This window comes from Notothenia rossii, assembly GCF_949606895.1.
Source record: "Notothenia rossii genome assembly, chromosome: 2".
Classification (NCBI taxonomy): domain Eukaryota; kingdom Metazoa; phylum Chordata; class Actinopteri; order Perciformes; family Nototheniidae; genus Notothenia; species Notothenia rossii.
In genome coordinates, this window is record NC_136904.1 from 597,944 (window position 1) to 616,308 (window position 18,365).

General features: G+C 38.4%; 1 protein-coding gene across 1 annotated transcript in view; it reads left to right on the forward strand.

The window, feature by feature from the left end:
* LOC307029863 (NLR family CARD domain-containing protein 3-like) overlaps positions 1–18,365 on the forward strand; it is a 65,822-nt gene that overhangs the window by 33,741 nt on the left and 13,716 nt on the right. The window contains exons 2-3 of the mRNA XM_079665952.1: positions 17,335–17,454; positions 18,081–18,159. Of these exons, the coding sequence (XP_079522078.1) occupies positions 17,387–17,454; positions 18,081–18,159 (147 nt within the window). The 5' untranslated portion in view covers positions 17,335–17,386. The remainder of the gene's footprint in view (positions 1–17,334; positions 17,455–18,080; positions 18,160–18,365) is intronic.

Below are 18,365 nucleotides of genomic sequence, written 5' to 3' on the forward strand. Positions count from 1 at the left end.
CAAATAATACTTCAGTCTTTAATGATACTGCCTATAGAGACGCTCCAGTGGAGTCTCATGTCAGCTGGACTTTTATCTGAAATCCTCTCCAATCTCAAGTCAGTTCATTGTGGGTGTACTTCAACACATTGTGACAATCTAACAGAAATATGTGTTCAACATACTGTTTTTCTGGGTAATGACGGGGGCTGTGCAGCACGTGTTGGGGTCCCTGCATCCTGTCCAGGACTCCAGAATACCAGGATGTTCAACTGCAGCTGGTTGCATTTTATAGTTTGTAAACCAACATGCCTTTCAGGCTATTCTGACCAACAATCCTTTGCAGTGGATAAAAAAGAGGGTAAAGGTGCAATGCTATGAAAAAGTAGTATGTCCCAATGTAATGCCTATTGCATGCAAGAGAACAAACTGTGTAACTGCAGTGGCAGAACTTCAGTCAATCAATCAATGTTTATTTATACAGCCCAATATCACAAATGTTACATTTGTCTCAGTGGACTTCACAGTTTGTACAGAATATCAGTATGACAATACGACACCCTCTGTCCTTAGACCCTCACATCGTACAAGGAAAAACTTCCAGAGAAAACCCACAGTTTAAAGGGAAAAATGGGAGAAACCTCAGGGAGAGCAACAGAGGAGGGATCCCTCTCCCAGGACGGACAGACGTGCAATAGATGCCGTGTGTACATTGAAAAGATAATACATTTGCAACATAGGTAGTCCAAATGTTTGGAAATGCATGTGTGTATAATAGGAAGATGAATCCACGAGGATATCCATCCAGGACTTATGATCCAGGACCTCAGCCACGACTCAAGATCCAGGACTCGCGATCCAGGACACAGGACCGCAGGATCATCCATGACTCCGGATCCCGGCGTATATAGACACCAAAAAGAAAGAAATTTGGGGAAGCTGGGTTAATGGGAACATGAGAGTACACAGGTATAGACAGAGAGAAGGAAGAAGTAAGATGTCCCCCGACAAACTAAGCCTATATCAGCAAAACTAGGGGCTGAATCTAATCAGCCCTAACTATAAGCTTTATCAAAAAGGAAGGTCTTAAGCGCACTCTTAAAAACGGATAGGGTGTCTGCTGCCCGAACACAAACTGGAAGCTGATTCCACAAAAGTGGAGCTTGATAAGAAAAGGCTCTGGCTCCCATTGTACTTTTAGAGACTCTAGGAACAACCAACAACCCTGCATTATTGGAACGCAATGCCCTAGTAGGACAGTAGGGTATAATGAGTTCTTTAAGGTAAGATGGCGCCTGCCCATTAAGGGCTTTGTAGGCGAGAAGAAGAATTTTTAATTCTATCCTGTGTTCTATAGGGAGCCAGTGTAAGGCAGCCAGAACAGGAGTAATGTGGTCCCTTTTCCTAACTCTGGTTAGTACACGAGCTGCAGCATTTTGAATCAGCTGAAGCGACTTGACTGACTTCTTGGTACACCCTGATAATAAGGAGTTACAATAATCCAGCCTTGAAGTAACAAATGCATGGACTAGTTTCTCTGCATCGTTTTGAGGCAAGATATGCCTGATTTTTGCAATGTTACGTAGATGGAAGTAGGCGGTCCTTGAAATTGATTTTATGTGGGCGTTAAAGGATAAATCCTGATCAAATATAACACCAAGATTCCTTACAGTCTCACTGGAGGCCAAATTAATGCCATCCATAGTTAGTAAATCTTTAGATAATTTGTTTCGTAGATTCTTCGGGCCAAGTACAATAACTTCAGTTTTGGTCGTGTTTAACATCAAAAAATGTAAGGTCATCCACGTTTTTAAGTCCTTGAGGCAGCCTTGAATTTTATTTAGATGATTAATTTCATCAGGCTTGATTGATAAATATAGTTGAGTATCATCCGCATAACAATGAAAGTTTACAGAATGATTCCTTATAATATTGCCTAACGGAAGCATATATAATGTGAACAAAATAGGTCCGAGCACTGAGCCCTGTGGCACTCCATGGCTAACTTTGGTTTGCGTGGAAGATTCATCGTTGACACGTACAAACTGAGAGCGTTCAGATAGATAGGACCTAAACCAGCCTAAAGCAGTTCCCTGTATGCCAACTAAGTGCTCTAGTCTTTGCAATAGGATATCATGGTCGATAGTATCAAATGCAGCACTGAGATCGAGCAAAACAAGAATAGAGACAAGTCCCTTGTCTGAGGCTATTAGAATGTCATTTGTGACTTTAACCAGAGCTGTCTCTGTGCTATGTTGTGTTCTAAAGCCAGACTGAAAATCTTCAAATAAATCATAGTTTTTGAAGTAATCACACAGCTGTTTTGCGACCGCTTTCTCAATAATTTTTGAGAGGAACGGAAGATTAGAAATAGGTCTATAGTTGGCTAAAACCTCTGGATCGAGGTTGTGCTTTTTAAGAAGCGGTTTTATCACTGCTACTTTGAATGATTGTGTAACATAGCCGGATAATTAAGACATATTCATAATATTTAATAAAGAAGTGCTAATTAATGGAAAAACTTATTTTAACAGCTTAGTTGGAATCGGGTCTAAGATACACGTTGATGGTTTAGAAGAGAGAATCATTGAATTTAATTGTTCAAGGTTTATGGCTGAAAAGCATTCTAGTTTACTATCTAGTGTAATATTAGAACTTACGTTTCCGGGAGCTGTTGATAATACTATACTGGTCAAAGGCAAGAGGTCATTCATTTGGTTTCTAAGAGTAACAATTTTATCATTAAAAAATCACATAAAATCATTACTACTGAGTGCTATGGGAATAGAAGGCTCAGTCGAGCTGTGGCTCTCTGTCAGCCTGGCTACAGTGCTGAAAAGAAATCTTGCATTATTCTTATTCTCATCTATTAATGAAGAGTAGTATGCTGCTCTCGCTTTACGCAGTGCTTTCTTATATTCATTGAGAGTAATATGCCAAATTAAACCAGATTCTTCAAGTTTAGTGGAACGCCATATCCTTTCAAGTTGTCTCGACTTTTGCTTTATTTTGCGGGTTTGGGCATTATGCCATGGAGCTAATCTATGTTGTTTTATTTTCTTCTTTTTCAAAGGAGCAACAGAGTCTCATTTTATTCGCAGCGCATCTGTAGCACTATCAACAACATGATCAATTTGGGGTGGTGTACATTTTGTATAAGTTTCCTCCCCTACATGCAGACATGCTATCGAGTTAAGTATTGGTGGAATCTCTACCTTAAATGTGGCTATAGCACTAACAGATAGGTTTCTGCTGCAGGAGCTTTTGGCTAATGCTTTGTAGTCTAGTAACAGTACTTCAAAAGTTACTAAGAAATGGTCGGATAAAGCAGGATTATGCGGTTCGACTAATAGTTGCTCAATTTCAATACCATAAGTCAGAACAAGGTCGAGAGTGTGATTATAGCAGTGGGTTGGTTTATTTACACTCTGACAGAAACCAACAGAATCTAATATAGAGTTAAATGCAACAGTAAGGCTATTTTTATCATCGTCAACATGAATATTAAAGTCACCTACGATAATTACTTTATCTGTTTTAAGAACCAAAGCTGATAAAAACTCTTCTGATAAGAATTCTGAATAAGGACCTGGTGCACGGTACACTGTAACAAATAAGATTGGCTGCAAAGTTTTCCAGGTCAGATGCGTAAGACTAAAAACGAGGCATTCAAAGGAGGTATAATTAAATTTTTGTTTAGTATTGACAAGTAAACTTGAGTAAAATATTGCTGCAACTCCACCTCCTCTTATGAAGAGTGGAAAAAAAAAGTATATCATTTCCTAACCCTAACCCTTACATTCACAGCAGATATGCCGCTCGTCCATGAACTTCTTTCATTCATGACATTGATGATAAACACACTTCTAAACTCCCTTCCTGTCACATCCCCAGAGCCAGTGTGTGACAGAGAGGAAGGAGCAGTAATGAGCATGTTGTTGTGTTTGTTGCAGGTACGACTGATATAAGTCAGTGTGAGGACACAGAGGAGGGAGTCCCTCCCTTCGTAAAGAGACCTGGACATGAACCTGGATTATTTGGAAAAAGTGTAATGACTCTCAAGAGGGAGTTTGAACCTGCTGGCGTCACTGATGGACACCACTCGGATCAATACGGGAGGCGTGTGGTGCAGTGGATTAGTGCGTTGGTGTTCGGGTCAGGGGAGCACAGGTTCAAACCCCACTGCAGTCAGCATGTCGATGTGTCCCTGGGCAAGACACTTCACCCCAAATTGCTCCTGTGGGGATTACCCACAGTACTGAGTACACTGAAAAAATCGGGGAGCAAGATTTACTTAGGAAAATCGAGGTAAGAAAACTCACTCCTAAGTAACCTAAGTAAATGTAACAACGTATATTTCAAGTAGCTTCTACTTATAGTTAAGAAGTGTTTGTTACTAAAGGCACTTAAGCAAACTTTACTGTCACACTCAGTTTTTGTAAGTACATTTGAATTACTATTGCATAGTAGATTTGACTTAAAATTACATTTGCTTCTTATTACAAATCTCCAGTAAAAAATCTTTGGCTTTTCAGGTTGTTTTTACTTGCTATTTGTATTTTTTATTTAATAAAAATGTAGGTAATATTTAAATATAATTATTAAGTATCATCAAATGCAATTTGGGGGGGGTGGGGGGGGGCCGTCAACTCCCCGGAGCCTCGTAGCGGGTCTGCGTACGCAGCTGCTGCCTCTCTGTTGGACTATGTTGGGGGGGTGCTAGTGGAGCACGCTCATGTACTGTCAACTAGCCGGAGCCTCGTAGTGGGGCTACTGCACGACTCTTCACGCTAACAAAGGATCACTTCTTCTTCAGGGCAGGGAAGGCTACGCAGTACGCAGGCTACTGTCCCGTAGCTGCTGCCTCTCTGTTGGACTCCGGTACTGCACATTACTCACGAAACATTGTAAAAAAGAAAATGAGTGGGGGGCGAACGCACTAACCACTCTGCAGATGCCACAGTCACCCCCGCCCTGTGGGCCGGATCAGAATGTCTGGCGGGCCGGATGGCGCCCGTGGGCCGCCAGTTGATGGTCACTGAGTTTACAATTATTTTAACAAATACTGCACATACACCCGTTAAATTAAACAAAGCAGGCCCATAAACACATTGATATACTGTCACTCAGAGGTCGAAGGAGTATCCGGCCCTTTTCTTAAGTAAAAATATTCATACCACCCTGTAAGAATACTCTATTACAAGTGAAAGTCTGGTAATGAAAATGTTACTTAAGTAAAAGTATAATTAGCTAAATGCTGTTTGAGTATTACACACATAAAAAGTAACCTGTAGTAAAAAATCCAATATTAACAAACAAAAACGTAATAGCTCAAGGATTTCTAACAATATTTACATTTTTTTGTAAATAAAAAACAGAACCTTATACTTTAGAAACTCTATATAAGATAGTGAAGCATGCCTCCATTCTGTCAAAACATGTAAATCAGTGTTAACATACCAACAAGTCCTCCAACTCATACGACCAAATGGGCCGATTGTTCAGGCCCTTATTACGACCAAATATGTTGTTTGTTCAAGCGCTTAATACGTCCTATGATTACGTTTTAAAGTGTTTGCCCTCTAGTGCTCCCGTTGAATGCAAACATTACAGATGGTCGTTTATTCAGAAATAACCCTCTCTGTAAAATCCTAAATTGTAGGATAGTTTGGCCATTAAAACGCTTTTTGATTAGATTTCTAGCGAGAAGTGTATATTGTACTTTTAGAATCCACGTCCGGTCGATATGTAGGATCTATTGTTTGATAGATATTACGAAGATGATTTGAGGTATGCGGCAGCCTCCATGTAAAGTTACGGGTTGAAAACAGTATTTCCGGTCTCAACGTTTTCATAATAAAACCAATGATCAAATGATTTAACAGTGATATCTGCAGTACTCATCAACTAAAACACATCAGTTTATCCTTGTTAATTATACGACATTTATTGGTTTAAATTGTGTGCAATGCTTTTGTGTTTTTCCCATTGGTTTTTTTCCTTCGATTCTGAGAGACACCTTTCTTTTTTCAGAGGTTTTGATAGGCTAAAATATCGATTGTTTTAGCCGCAATGCATGTCGGGATATGGTGTTTATGCGATATGAAATCGGAAAAACAATTTTTTTTAAAATAAAATAATGCTTTATTCCGAGTGTTCTTGCTCTTTGGAAGTCATCACATAACGGCATTGTAATACACGGTTCGGCTGCATTACATATTACATATCCGCCGTAGATATTTATTTATAGAGCCCTGATCAGAAGACCTTTTGACAAACTGTAAGAAATGCCGCCAAAACTGAATATGTGACGTGGATCATAAATATATCAGCAATTAAACAACATCTTCCATTTCTTTTCACACAATACGTCTCCTTGCAGTATCAACACTAATTCGGCTGACTTTTATATTTGATCCAATTCATAGATAGGTTATACATACACCATAACGGTGCACAGATAGAAAGGGATCTTTTTGTAGTTTTTAAAGATATTATTTACTACCTTTCCAACTCCTCATGCAGTTGACTGTTACAGGTCTACGCTAGCTTCCACGCTAGCTGCTATATGTTTTGCATTGAGGTGATACTTGAGGCTTGATGTGCTGCGGTGATATGCGAATTCCTTTTTGCATAATTTGCAAACAACCGTGCTCTTATCGACGCTTCCATCCGTCCGTTTTTTAAAACAAAATGTCCCATTCACTGGGCCAACCAAAGCGGTCTCATCAGCTTCTTCGTTCATGTTTGACTATTGTTCACTGTGATTTGTTGTTGTCTGAAGTCATGAACGTTAGTTGGTGCTCCAGTATAATCGGTACCCCTGAAACTCATCCAGTGAGAAACTTTCCGCGGTGCAAAAATAAGCGTGATTAAAATGCGTTAATTTTTTTGTAATTAATTCATCTTAATTAACGCGTTAAAGTCCCGGCCCTAATTATTATGTTTTATTAACTACACCACTTTTTTTTAACCCGCACCACCTAGTGGTTAAAGCACGTTATTGCATTTTGTTGTTGAATACATTTTATTTGATGAAAACATTTAAAACCTCTTAAGCCCCACGGACCCGGTTCCGGGGCCGAAATTGCATCATTTGCAGGAAACAACTATAAGGAATCTTAATATTTAATAAAATATGAATATTTTATATCCATATAACGGGAAAAAACAAATTTAACTGATCTTTTTTATTTTTTTTTAAAACACACAATGCTAATAGTGAGCCTCTGAATTAGCCCCGAGCGAAAAATGCTAACCTATTACTGCACCGAAAATCACTCCTAGCTCCCTTATTACTTATCCTAGCTGCACATCCAACACATCGTTTGTGATCGTAAAGACACAGAATCTAACGGTGCGCACCTCAACACTGAAAGATACAAACTCGCGACGTTATCAACAAAAACGTACATCAAAACATGTGGCGCTAGGTAGCCTATAACGCTAACATGGCTTACCTTGGTTTTGTCTGGTCAAAACTGGTCTTCAATGGCATTAAAACGATAAAAACGATGCTGTAGTTAATCCATAGGTTAATATCCTAGCTTGCTTTCAAACTAACAGTTTGCTCGCAATTTAGCATGCTAATGGTTCAATTTGTACCAATGGCTCCTGTCTCAAAACTATCTTCAAATATATGATATGGCAGGGAAAGCTGGACACTGCAACATCACTAATAAGCTAATATTTGAAGCTTCCTCTGTTTTATTGTCTTTCTCTCTGTTCAGTCCTGTCAAGCTAGCATACAGATGTAGCGATTCATTTCAGATAGTTTGAAACGCGAAGGCCGTGATTGGTAAGTGATCTGCCCTCGCTCAAGGGAAAACCTCCAGCTTAACTTGAGACCTCCCCCGGGATAAATAAATGTAATTATAATGAAGCCAGCTGCTATGGATCATTGATCCACCAGGGGGTGCAGTGGGGTTCCACACTGGAGCTCATGTGAAATAAAGTCAGATACAGTACGCTGGATGTACAGCGGAACTTTGTTAAGATCCATATGTCACGGATATCATACTCTGTGCTAAATAAGAGACATGTAATCATTTACAAAACATCACCATGTTGTTATTTAACAAAATAATGTTGTGTAGTCGAAAAAAACGAACAGGAGGAAATGCAGCCCGGCTCTCGATTTGTAATCCTAATTGAATCATCATCTTCACCACGATCATTTATGTTTATGTTCGCCGAATTGACATTAAATCACTGACACATATGAATATACTGTATTCAACTTCATTACAACGTTATTAACATGCCTAAAATCAGTAATTCACTAAAAATATTTATATTTTAATGGAGCCTCGTCGGCAGATCAGGATCCCAAAGTGTAGCGGAGGGATCTTGATCTGCATCTGCATGTGTGGGTGTTATTTTCCCCATAAAGAACAAGTCGCTGCAAATTATCCCGCTTATTACATGGCCACATTCTCAACAAAGTAACGACATGAATATATTAATTCAATATTAATTGAAATGCTTTTATGGATTTAGAAAATATTTTTATTGATTTAAAAAATAGTTGTATTGATTTAAAAAATAGTTGTATGTATTGATTTAAATTGACATGCATCCGCTAAGAAAAATAGTCCGTTGTTACAGTTTTTTAAACAGTCTGAATGAAACGGCAGCTCTCAGCTGTGTATTTACACAACTAATGGCCCATCAACCACAGCTCTCTCCCCCCCTCCCCCCTGATCTTTCTTCTCCAGCAGCTAAATTAACTGTAAGTTACTTTGAGTGACAAGCTTACAATTAGACACAACACTGTCATTGCAAGTGACCCTCAGTTAGTTGACTGTTCAACTGCTAAATTCGTTACTGATAAAAAAGGGCTTCTACTGTACCTAATTACCTTAACACTAGAACCGCCATAGGTTTTTGTATAGGCCTACCTAAAACCGTCAAATCCCGCTATTAGAATGCAATTTTTAACAACATAGGGTGCTACATAACACACTTTCAGGAAAAGTCACGGACTGGGAGACTTTAATATTTTCTTGAAAAAAAGTTACATTGCACTCACACAACACACATCACACAAATTGCAAATTGCAAATCACCTAATCTGGCCATTCAGCCACATAGCTCCCTCTATACAAATCAAACTGTAGACGGTGTGAAAGCACCTATTGTTTTAAATAATGGTCGGAATGTGACCTGTGAGCCTTCTGAATTACCGTGGGACAGCACTAGTGCACTAAGTCCGGACTCAAGTCCAGAGGTTCAGGTTCAGGTCCGGACTTATAAGTCCGGACCTGAACCCATGGCTTGTGTCAAGTTGTGTGAGTAACTAAAGTGAACTTATTGTGAGCTAATTGTCAATTGAAAATAAACTCAAAATCAACTCAAATTCAAACTCGTCAGGTTTATTGTGCTCCCTTCCAACTTCCGTCTACATTTCTCTACATAGTACAAATGTAAAAAAAACACTTTTTGCCACTTAGTCTACAAACAACTTATGATAGAAACTACAGTGAACTACTACAAAGTTCAAACATTTATTTCATTTAGCAAAGTAAAGTAACCAAACGGTCCCTGAGCTGACTGAGCCTAAATCCTCAAAACTTTGCTGAAAGGTAGAGTGTAGAGTAGACTATACGCATTACACTGTTACACATCTATTATACACAGTATACACTGTAGTGACTACTACTCGACCACGCTGTCCACTATGTCTAAGCCAATCACATCGCTAGCTTCCCTTGACGTCACACAGATCTCGCGAGCAGTTGCGATATTTTGCGAGACTTCGTGAGTTCGCCATATCAGAAGCAGACACAATGTTTTTCGTCTTTTCTCAGTGCAAATTTCTCGAACTATGGAAGGTTTCAGATGGTTTAGAACAAAAAGGAGAATATTCGTAAGTGCTAGTTTTTTTGCGAGTCCAAGTACCGGTTCCCGACGTTCCGGTTTTAACCGGACTTGAACCAAAACTTTTTACAAGTCCAGTACCGGTTTGGCGTACCGGTACGCAGCACTAGACAGCACATTCTAAACTAAAATGTTCAATCAATAAAGTAACATCTTATCTTATCTTATCTTAATAATATCTTCATATTAATAATAATAATAAATCATACAATATGTGTCCGAAAGGGAGCAGGAGGAAGCAAACACAAAAATATACAAAAAATATACTGCATATTAAAGCAAACGATTGTAAAGGTAAAAGTATGAGCATAACAAATAAAGAAGTGTAATGTAAACATTTACATTATTATTATGATTATTTAATACATAAAGACTATATATTATTGAATTACAAGATTAGATATACTTTAGTTGATCTAAAATATTGATGTGTTCAAATGCTCTTCAAAACACAACTGAAAGCCCATGAAGCTTGTCTTTCTGTATTTGTGAATGAAGCGCCATCTCCTGGTTAAAACCTGAAATTGAAAATCTGGCAACGCCCTCTTGGAAAATAGTGGGAGGGCTTAACATTCCTCGATACTGGTCTTTGGCAGGTCGTAGGCAGGAAGCTGTAAGCTGGAGTCTGAAATGAGATGCTACATCTGTACTAGTAGCAAGATGAACTCATAACATCATTCCAGTTTTCTTCAATTCATTTTCTTCAGTTTTGATATTTTAAATGCTGTTTGAGGCTAACATTTTACAATAAACAATAATATAATGGACAAACATTGGTAGGCTAACTGTCAACCCATTTTGTTGGTCATACCATTAAGTTGAACCTGGACAAGGTCTGCTCCCATTTGTAAAACATCATACAGCCGTTTAAAGTGGACCCATCATGCTATTCTTAGGCAATAGGATAGGTCTCACATATATAAAAATATATAAAAAACATGTCTATGAAGTATTTTGCTCAAAATACCAAACAGATCACCAATGCTAGCCATGCCTCATATCTAGGCTGACCAGACGTCCTCGTTTTCCGGGGACAGTACCCGTTTGTATTGGCCTGTCCCCGGTTGAAACTGTCCCCGGAAATGTCCCCGTTTTTTAATATACGTTAAAAACAGCAAGGTGAAATAAAACGTTTCATGTCAGGAAACACTGGGTAAACACAGACTGTGGTCAAGCAGGCCCCGACTTCGGAAAACACAGTCAAGCCAGCCCGCACGTTGTATTGCGGCGCGCGAATATCCTATGCATTATGGTAGAGGATTGTAAAAACTGCCTTCAAAATAAAAGTGTTTACTCGGTCAATAACAAATATACCTAAAAAACACACCAAACATATTCATATACCAGAGCTTAAATTAAGAAATATGTACTATATAATGTGATCAATAATAATTTAAAACAAACTACGTATAACTACCACATTATAACTGAGTGAATGTAAAATGTAAGTATACAGTTATGAAGACTATCTGACATTTCCACTGGGTGACTAATTTCAATTGATGTTGACGCCATCTCACAACACTCCTAAAATAACATTACTTTCTGACGCTCAATTTAAAATGTATGCTATTTAAAATCTCAAATTAGATCTATTGTCCATCTATATTTTGATTATTATTTATTGGAAACTGTCCATAATCAAAGAGTCATTCGAAGTCAATCAAATACTTGTTTCACTTCAGGGTGATAGCAGGACACCCCATCTAGTCAATCAGAGAAAATCAGGACAATCTGATTTAGAGTTTCAAAATAAAATACTTTTGAAGTCTCATATATGAGCTATCATCCTTCTGTTTGTATCCAAAAGTTAAAATGTTCGAATTACATTGAACCAGAATTGTCCCCGTTTTTTCCTTAACAGTGAAGACAATTGGATATGTTAATGATATATTGACCGCAAAACTCAAAATGTCCCCGGTTTTAATCTTGAAAATCTGGTCACCTTAATCTATAAGCAATAAAACTGCAATTCCGTTTTCAAATATCAGAGCAGGCCATTCCTACGCTCTGTAGCAAGATTGAATGCGCAAAGACGCCACCTTTTTTTTATTAACATGAGTGTGTGCGGGACAATTTACCTTCGATTCTATTGGCTCTAACAGTCAGGAAGAGATGTCACATGTCCAAATCGAAGAAGGGGGGCTAGAGATAAGGAAAATCCACCCAAATGACCGCAGAAGAGGTTTTTTTTGCTAAATCTGTCTAAAAAGGTCAAATAGCACTTTTTTTGCATCAATCTTGATACAGGGTACTTACTATATGTTGTTCTTTGGATTCCTGAAGCTTTTAGTCTACTAACCCATCATCCAAGGTTAGTTTTCATAAGTACAACATATCTTTTGGACGGACACTATCATTTACAGTTTTTTACCATGTTCAATCTGAATTTTCTTTAAAATAAAAAACATCTCCAGGGCTCAAAGCTAACTTTTAAAAGTGGTTGCCAGGCTGGCAACCAGGCATCAGCTTTTGGTTGCCAAAACTGAACATACGGTTGCCATTGCCCAGGTACATTTTACTAGCTTTTCACAGGTTGTAGGTCAACACATTACTTTAGTTAACGTTTACTTGGTGCTATGATTTAAATGTACTTTTTCAAAATGAAGATACACAATTACTTGCAAATTCAAGTAACACATTCAATAAAAGGACAGATTTTTAGTAAAAGAAGATTATTAGTAATTCATTTTTACGGAGCCCCTAAAGGTTAATGGAGAGAGAAAAAAAGTATCTTGTGCGCACGATATACTTTCTCGTTCGCACAAATTACTAGTTTCTCGTTCGCACGAGAAAGTAACCGGTGCGCCAAGTAGGAAGTGGAGCACAGAGGAGACAACCGTTTCATTGCAGACTGTTATGTTTATGTGGAGAAATGGCAGTGCATTAATTATTTGAGATATATTTCAAACTCTGACTTCATTTAGGGACATCTTTGGCCAGGGGTTTAGAGCTATTTGTTCAAGCACCGGATTCGCAAAATAGAGGAGTCTGTAAACCAGTCTGCTTTGATCTATGAATTCATGTCCGTGACTCTCACAGTATCTGCTGCCCACAGCTGTTTTATAGAAGGAAAACCTCCTTCACTTTATGAAATCTCTGCGGCACCAGTGGCCTGTACTACGAAGCAGGATTTGCTATTTACTTTTCATTCATGAAGTATGACGCTGCGCTGTCAGCACGCTAACCCTGTCGCTTTCACGTGAGCGCGCTCTCAGCCGGACAGAGAAACCCTGGTTGATTTACTGAGTTGATGACCAGCTTCGTAGGACCGCTTAGCGAGATCGCGTTTGTTAGGGTTACTTAAGCCGTGTAACTCAAACACATCCAGGGTCTGTTTTGGATTCTATCAGGTTCCAACATGAGAGACCATACTCTCCCGGACTTGGACCCAGCTGTGTGTTCATGGAGAATGACCTGTCTGAGCAGATGGAAGATGGAGAGCATGATGATAGTCGAAGGTAAGAATTAAAGCAAAAGTCATTTTTCTTTTTCTCGCTTGAAATTCAACCTAATTATTAACAAAGTTTTATCTTCTGAACATTCATCAGTGATTGTGTTTCTCTCAGGATCCCCCATCTGAGACCAGTCTCTCCTGAACCCAGCTGTGTGTCCATGAAGAGTGACCGGTCTATTCCTCACCCTATAACGTTTAAAGATGGAGAGCAGAGCGATGGACCAAGGTATGAATTCAAGTTATTTTTGTTGTTCGCTTTTAAAACTTTATAATTTCTACATCATTCTCAGCTGCATTTTATTTGCTGCAAATTGTAAAGGAATTATTGAAGCAAAGAAATGAACCACAAGGAGAACACAGCAGAGCTTCAAACTGATGTCAGACACTGACTCTCCATGGAGTCTGAGCCTCAACCTGTTGGTTTTATGATTCAGTATGATGATCCAAGGTAACATTTAAAGTGGATTTAACGTTTGTTGATTGGAATTGAATTATGATATTCATCATAATCAGCAGTGTTTACCTTACCTAGGATGGATTGCCTCTGTACACGGACGAACACAGTCAAATTTTTTACAGGCTCCCACTACCTATAGGATCTAGCTCTCCTGCTTACAAACATTTAGCCACTCCTGCTTATATGCAGGGGCGGACTGGGACTCAAATTCAGCCCTTGAAACTGACCCAGTCCGGCCACATGAAATGTCAAACGTTAGAAATCCGCTGTTTGTTATTTAAAGTTTTACGTCCGATTCGCTCATTTTTTCCTCTCTGTACACAACTCCAGTTTGGGCATTGGCCTGTCATCAGATTTAATTTGTATTTGCTGCTGTGGCGGAAGTTTAGTAAAATAGTTTTTGATGAAATACTCCAAATCTCCACCCTCCATAATTGCACTTGCTTCAGTTGCTTGCTACTTTCTAAGGGCGGTGATGACTTACAGTACGAGCTGAAGTTGATGCGATTTGATTGGATTGTGAGGCGCTGGCTTCCCTTGGCATGGCCCTGACCAATCACAGGTTGGCAGGGCCATGACGTGGGCCTCATCTGATTGGTCAATCCCTCCATTTTTTTTCACCAAGGGAAGCAAATTTCGGCTGGCCTCCTCTCGCAACAGAGAGTGCAATCTACTGTTTCACCATAACATCTAGAGTGGCGCTGTTTCACTCTTTGTAAAATACTCAATGAGAATGGGGGAGAGACGGGCCAGCAGCAACACACAACAAAGAATTTCCGAAACTAAACGAAGTGTTTTTATTTATTTATTAAAATTATAACTACAATCCGAAAAAACAGGGGAAGCCTGGCTTCCCTTGGCCTCCGGGAGAAAACGCCACTGTTGGTAGATAGGCTGTATTTACACCATAACGGTGCGCAGCTGATAGAAAAGGACTTGTAGTTTTTAAAGATATTACTGATTTTCTTTGAATATAAGAATGTAAATACTGATTTGAGAGAATAGTCAGGGGTTTTGGGTGATGGGAGACACACCTATGGAATCACAATTTCAATAGCTTACCATTAAATGATGGATATACTTTTCTGTCTGTGATGTTTTACAAATCAGATATTAATGTGTAGTAAGTAAAACATGAGAAATAGTATAGCAACATGCTGTACAATTATGTAAAAAAATGAATAAAACTAAATATCTTCAGATGTTATACATATACATAAGTGTCCTACACTAATAATACAAAGTTATTATTAGTATGCTGTGTGTACCTTGTGTGCACCGCCTAGTGGTTAAAGCACGTTATTGAATTATTGTTGTTGAATAATGTTATTTTTGTTGAATAATGTTATTTGATGAAAAAAATATTAAGAGTACATACTTTCATAGGGGGAAAGTAGAAGGTCTGTGATAGAAGTATAGAATATAAAAAATCAAGAAGATACTGTAAGTGATCTCTACAGTAAAACAGTTTAGTGCAGGATGTACAAAGATATTAATATGAGGATGTGCAAAACAGACAAACTAATTAACCTTTATTTAAACATTAAAGAATACTTTAGGTTAAGGTCTTCTTTCAAATAAGAAAAAAGCTTTGGGGGTATCTACAGATAAATATTAAGCCTGACAAAGTACTTAACGTCTAATATATTGCTTTCCTGCAATGTTAACTATGAAGCACTTATTTTAACTGATATTATACACATTAATTATACTCTTATGAAGATAGTATAAGAAATGTGCAGAATATGACAGTTTAATGGTGGAGGTATTCACACATATTGATATGTGACCCAAGTTTTTCATTCATTGCATAACTACACCGTGCAAAATAGCCATTATACAGTCTTTAATTAACTATTAGTAGAGAATAACGAGTAATGAATATACTTAATAGAGATCTGCAGATAAATGTTTAGTCTTCTCAAGCACCAACTATCAAATATCTCTCCTGATTGTTGGCACTTGAAAATCACCTTCCCTGAATGTTACTCAGGTGTAACTAAAGTCTGATTTAAGGGTTGTTTACATTTCACATCATTAATCAGAATCTGCAAAGTAACTAAAATAAATGTAGTGGAGTAAAAATACCAGGTTAACCTCTGAATTGTAGTGTAGTAGAATTACAAAGTAACAATGAGCTGTCATGTGGGTATATATTAATGCTGCGCATTATGGATACAAGTGATTTTCACCCATTTAGTGATTACATGTTTTAAATGTGTACACACCAATTTGTTTCCTATCGCCTAAACCTCCAGGGCTGTACACAGTTTAATACTGTCAACTTCTAATTTTGGGAAAAACGTATTTTAAAACTACAATTCCCAGTAGAAACGAGCCACGTGCGAAACACAATAGCCAGCGTGTATAGTTCTCGGGGGGCGTTCGAGTCCAGTTTTGAATAGTCTGCCGTGGTTTCGTTCCATTTCAAAGAGCTTGACGCTCGGCGTAACCTTGGCGCACTGCCACTCCAACATCACGGGGTTTGTCAACGGGACTGTAGTCCCAAACGATAGCTGGGGATTATGGGTAGTGTAGTGTCTTCGGCCATCCTAAATATCGAAATGTCCCGTCTGTTTCCGGTGACTTTATTTAAGGCTAAAAAGCCCAAGATTATAGAATTAAACGAATAAATAAAAACAAGGGTAATTGTGTTTTATGTTGAGTAAATAACAGTGTGTTATTTAGAAAAGAATAATAAATTAGAAGGAAAAGATTAAAAAAAATACAGATTTCAGTATTTTGAGGCTGTAAGCCCCATTTCGGCAAAAAAAGTCCGACATTGTACGATTTAAAATAAAAACAAATAAATAAAAAGATAAAACACTGGCATGTAATTTACGTTAGAATAAATAGAATGGTTTTGAATAATATATGAGAGTAAAATCTATGTCACTTTACGACCCCGCCCACTTTCGGGGAAACCAACGCTGTCATTTGAGCGGCGATCAAGCCTGAAGCCACAGAATGCTGGTTTATTAGAGGACTGACATGATGATACACACTCGTGTACAGTAGGTGGCGGTATGCAACCAAAAGCTGTTTGCGACCCGCCATTAAAAAAGAGAAGAAGAAGAAGAAGAAGAAGAAGAAGAAGCCACAGAGATCTTCTGTTACTGTCCTTTCTTCTTAGAGGAAGTTCAGAAACACGTAACTCTGGATTTGTTTTAATGTTTGAGGTGCAATAAACGACACAGCAGCTTTTTGGCATGATACAACTATTATTTTCTGCCTCGCTCATGAGAGTACCAGCTGGAGAAATTACAGCCTCGCCTACTGATTTTAATTTAACCATATATCGAGCCCGATTCTCAATTTCAAATGTGTGCTCTAAAATGATTTATAAATGACTATTATCATTATTATAAGCAAGACAATAAGTGGCAAAGATATGTAGAAAATAAACGTATTTGAGATACGTTCATAACAAACGTAACGTGGGAGAAAATAAGTTTCTTGCTAAACGTAATTGAGAATGCAGTTTAGTCCTGTGGGAACGTAATTTTTAGGAGACAGGGTTGTTAGCTGTTACAACTTCAACACATGTATCAATTTGTTTCAGGTTCGAACATGAGAGACCAGACTCTCCTGAATCTGGATCAAGCTGTGTGTCCATGAAGAGTGACCGGTCTATGCCTCGAAGTATTGGGTTTAAAGATGGAGAGCATGATGATAGTCCAAGGTAAGAATTTAAAGCAAAAGTCATTTTTCTTTTTCTCGATTAAAACGCTTGAAATTCAACCTAATTATCAACAACGTTTTATCTTCTGAACATTCATCAGTGATTGTGTTTCTATCAGGATCCACCATGAGAGACCAGACTCTCCTGGACCCAGCTGTGTGTCCATGAGGAGTGACCGGTCTATGCCTCACCCTCTAACGTTTGGAGATGGAGAGCAGAGTGATAGTCCAGGGTATGAATTAAAGTTATTTTTGTTGTTCGCTTTTAAAACTTTATTATTTCTACATCATTCTCACCTGAATTTTATTTGCTGCACATTGTAAAGGAGTTCTTGAAGCAAAGAACTGAACCACAAGGAGAACACAGCAGAGCTTCAAACTGATGTCAGTCACTGAAGATGTATTACACTTCTGACAGTCTGACACAATCACCACATTCAAAAGTGTCCTGTTCGGATCAGCCTACTGACTTTAGTCCTCCGGTTTGTTTATCAAAGCTACTTCCTGTCCCCCGTCTGCTTTTCATTTATGTCTCTCTGTATGTCCAGTTTGAAGGAGGATCTTCAAACACAGCACATAACTCTTAGTTTCTGTATTTGTTTTTAAATCCTCCTCTTCGCTCCACAGAGTTCATCAGCAGAGATCAGAGGGTCCTGGTGGTCAGTCTGCCCAGCAGCATCAAACTGACCTGGACTCCATATTTATGGTGAGTGGATACACAGCTACTCCTGCTGACGACAACAGCCACAAACTCACTACTGAATTGTCATCAATACGGTCTTAATATGCATCTTTTGTATTTACAATTTACGTTTTAAGTGTATACGTGCCTCCCAATGCCACTCAATACAAAACGGAAGTTTCATGTTTCTTTTTTTTACTTTTAGATAAACATATCACTCAACATATTGG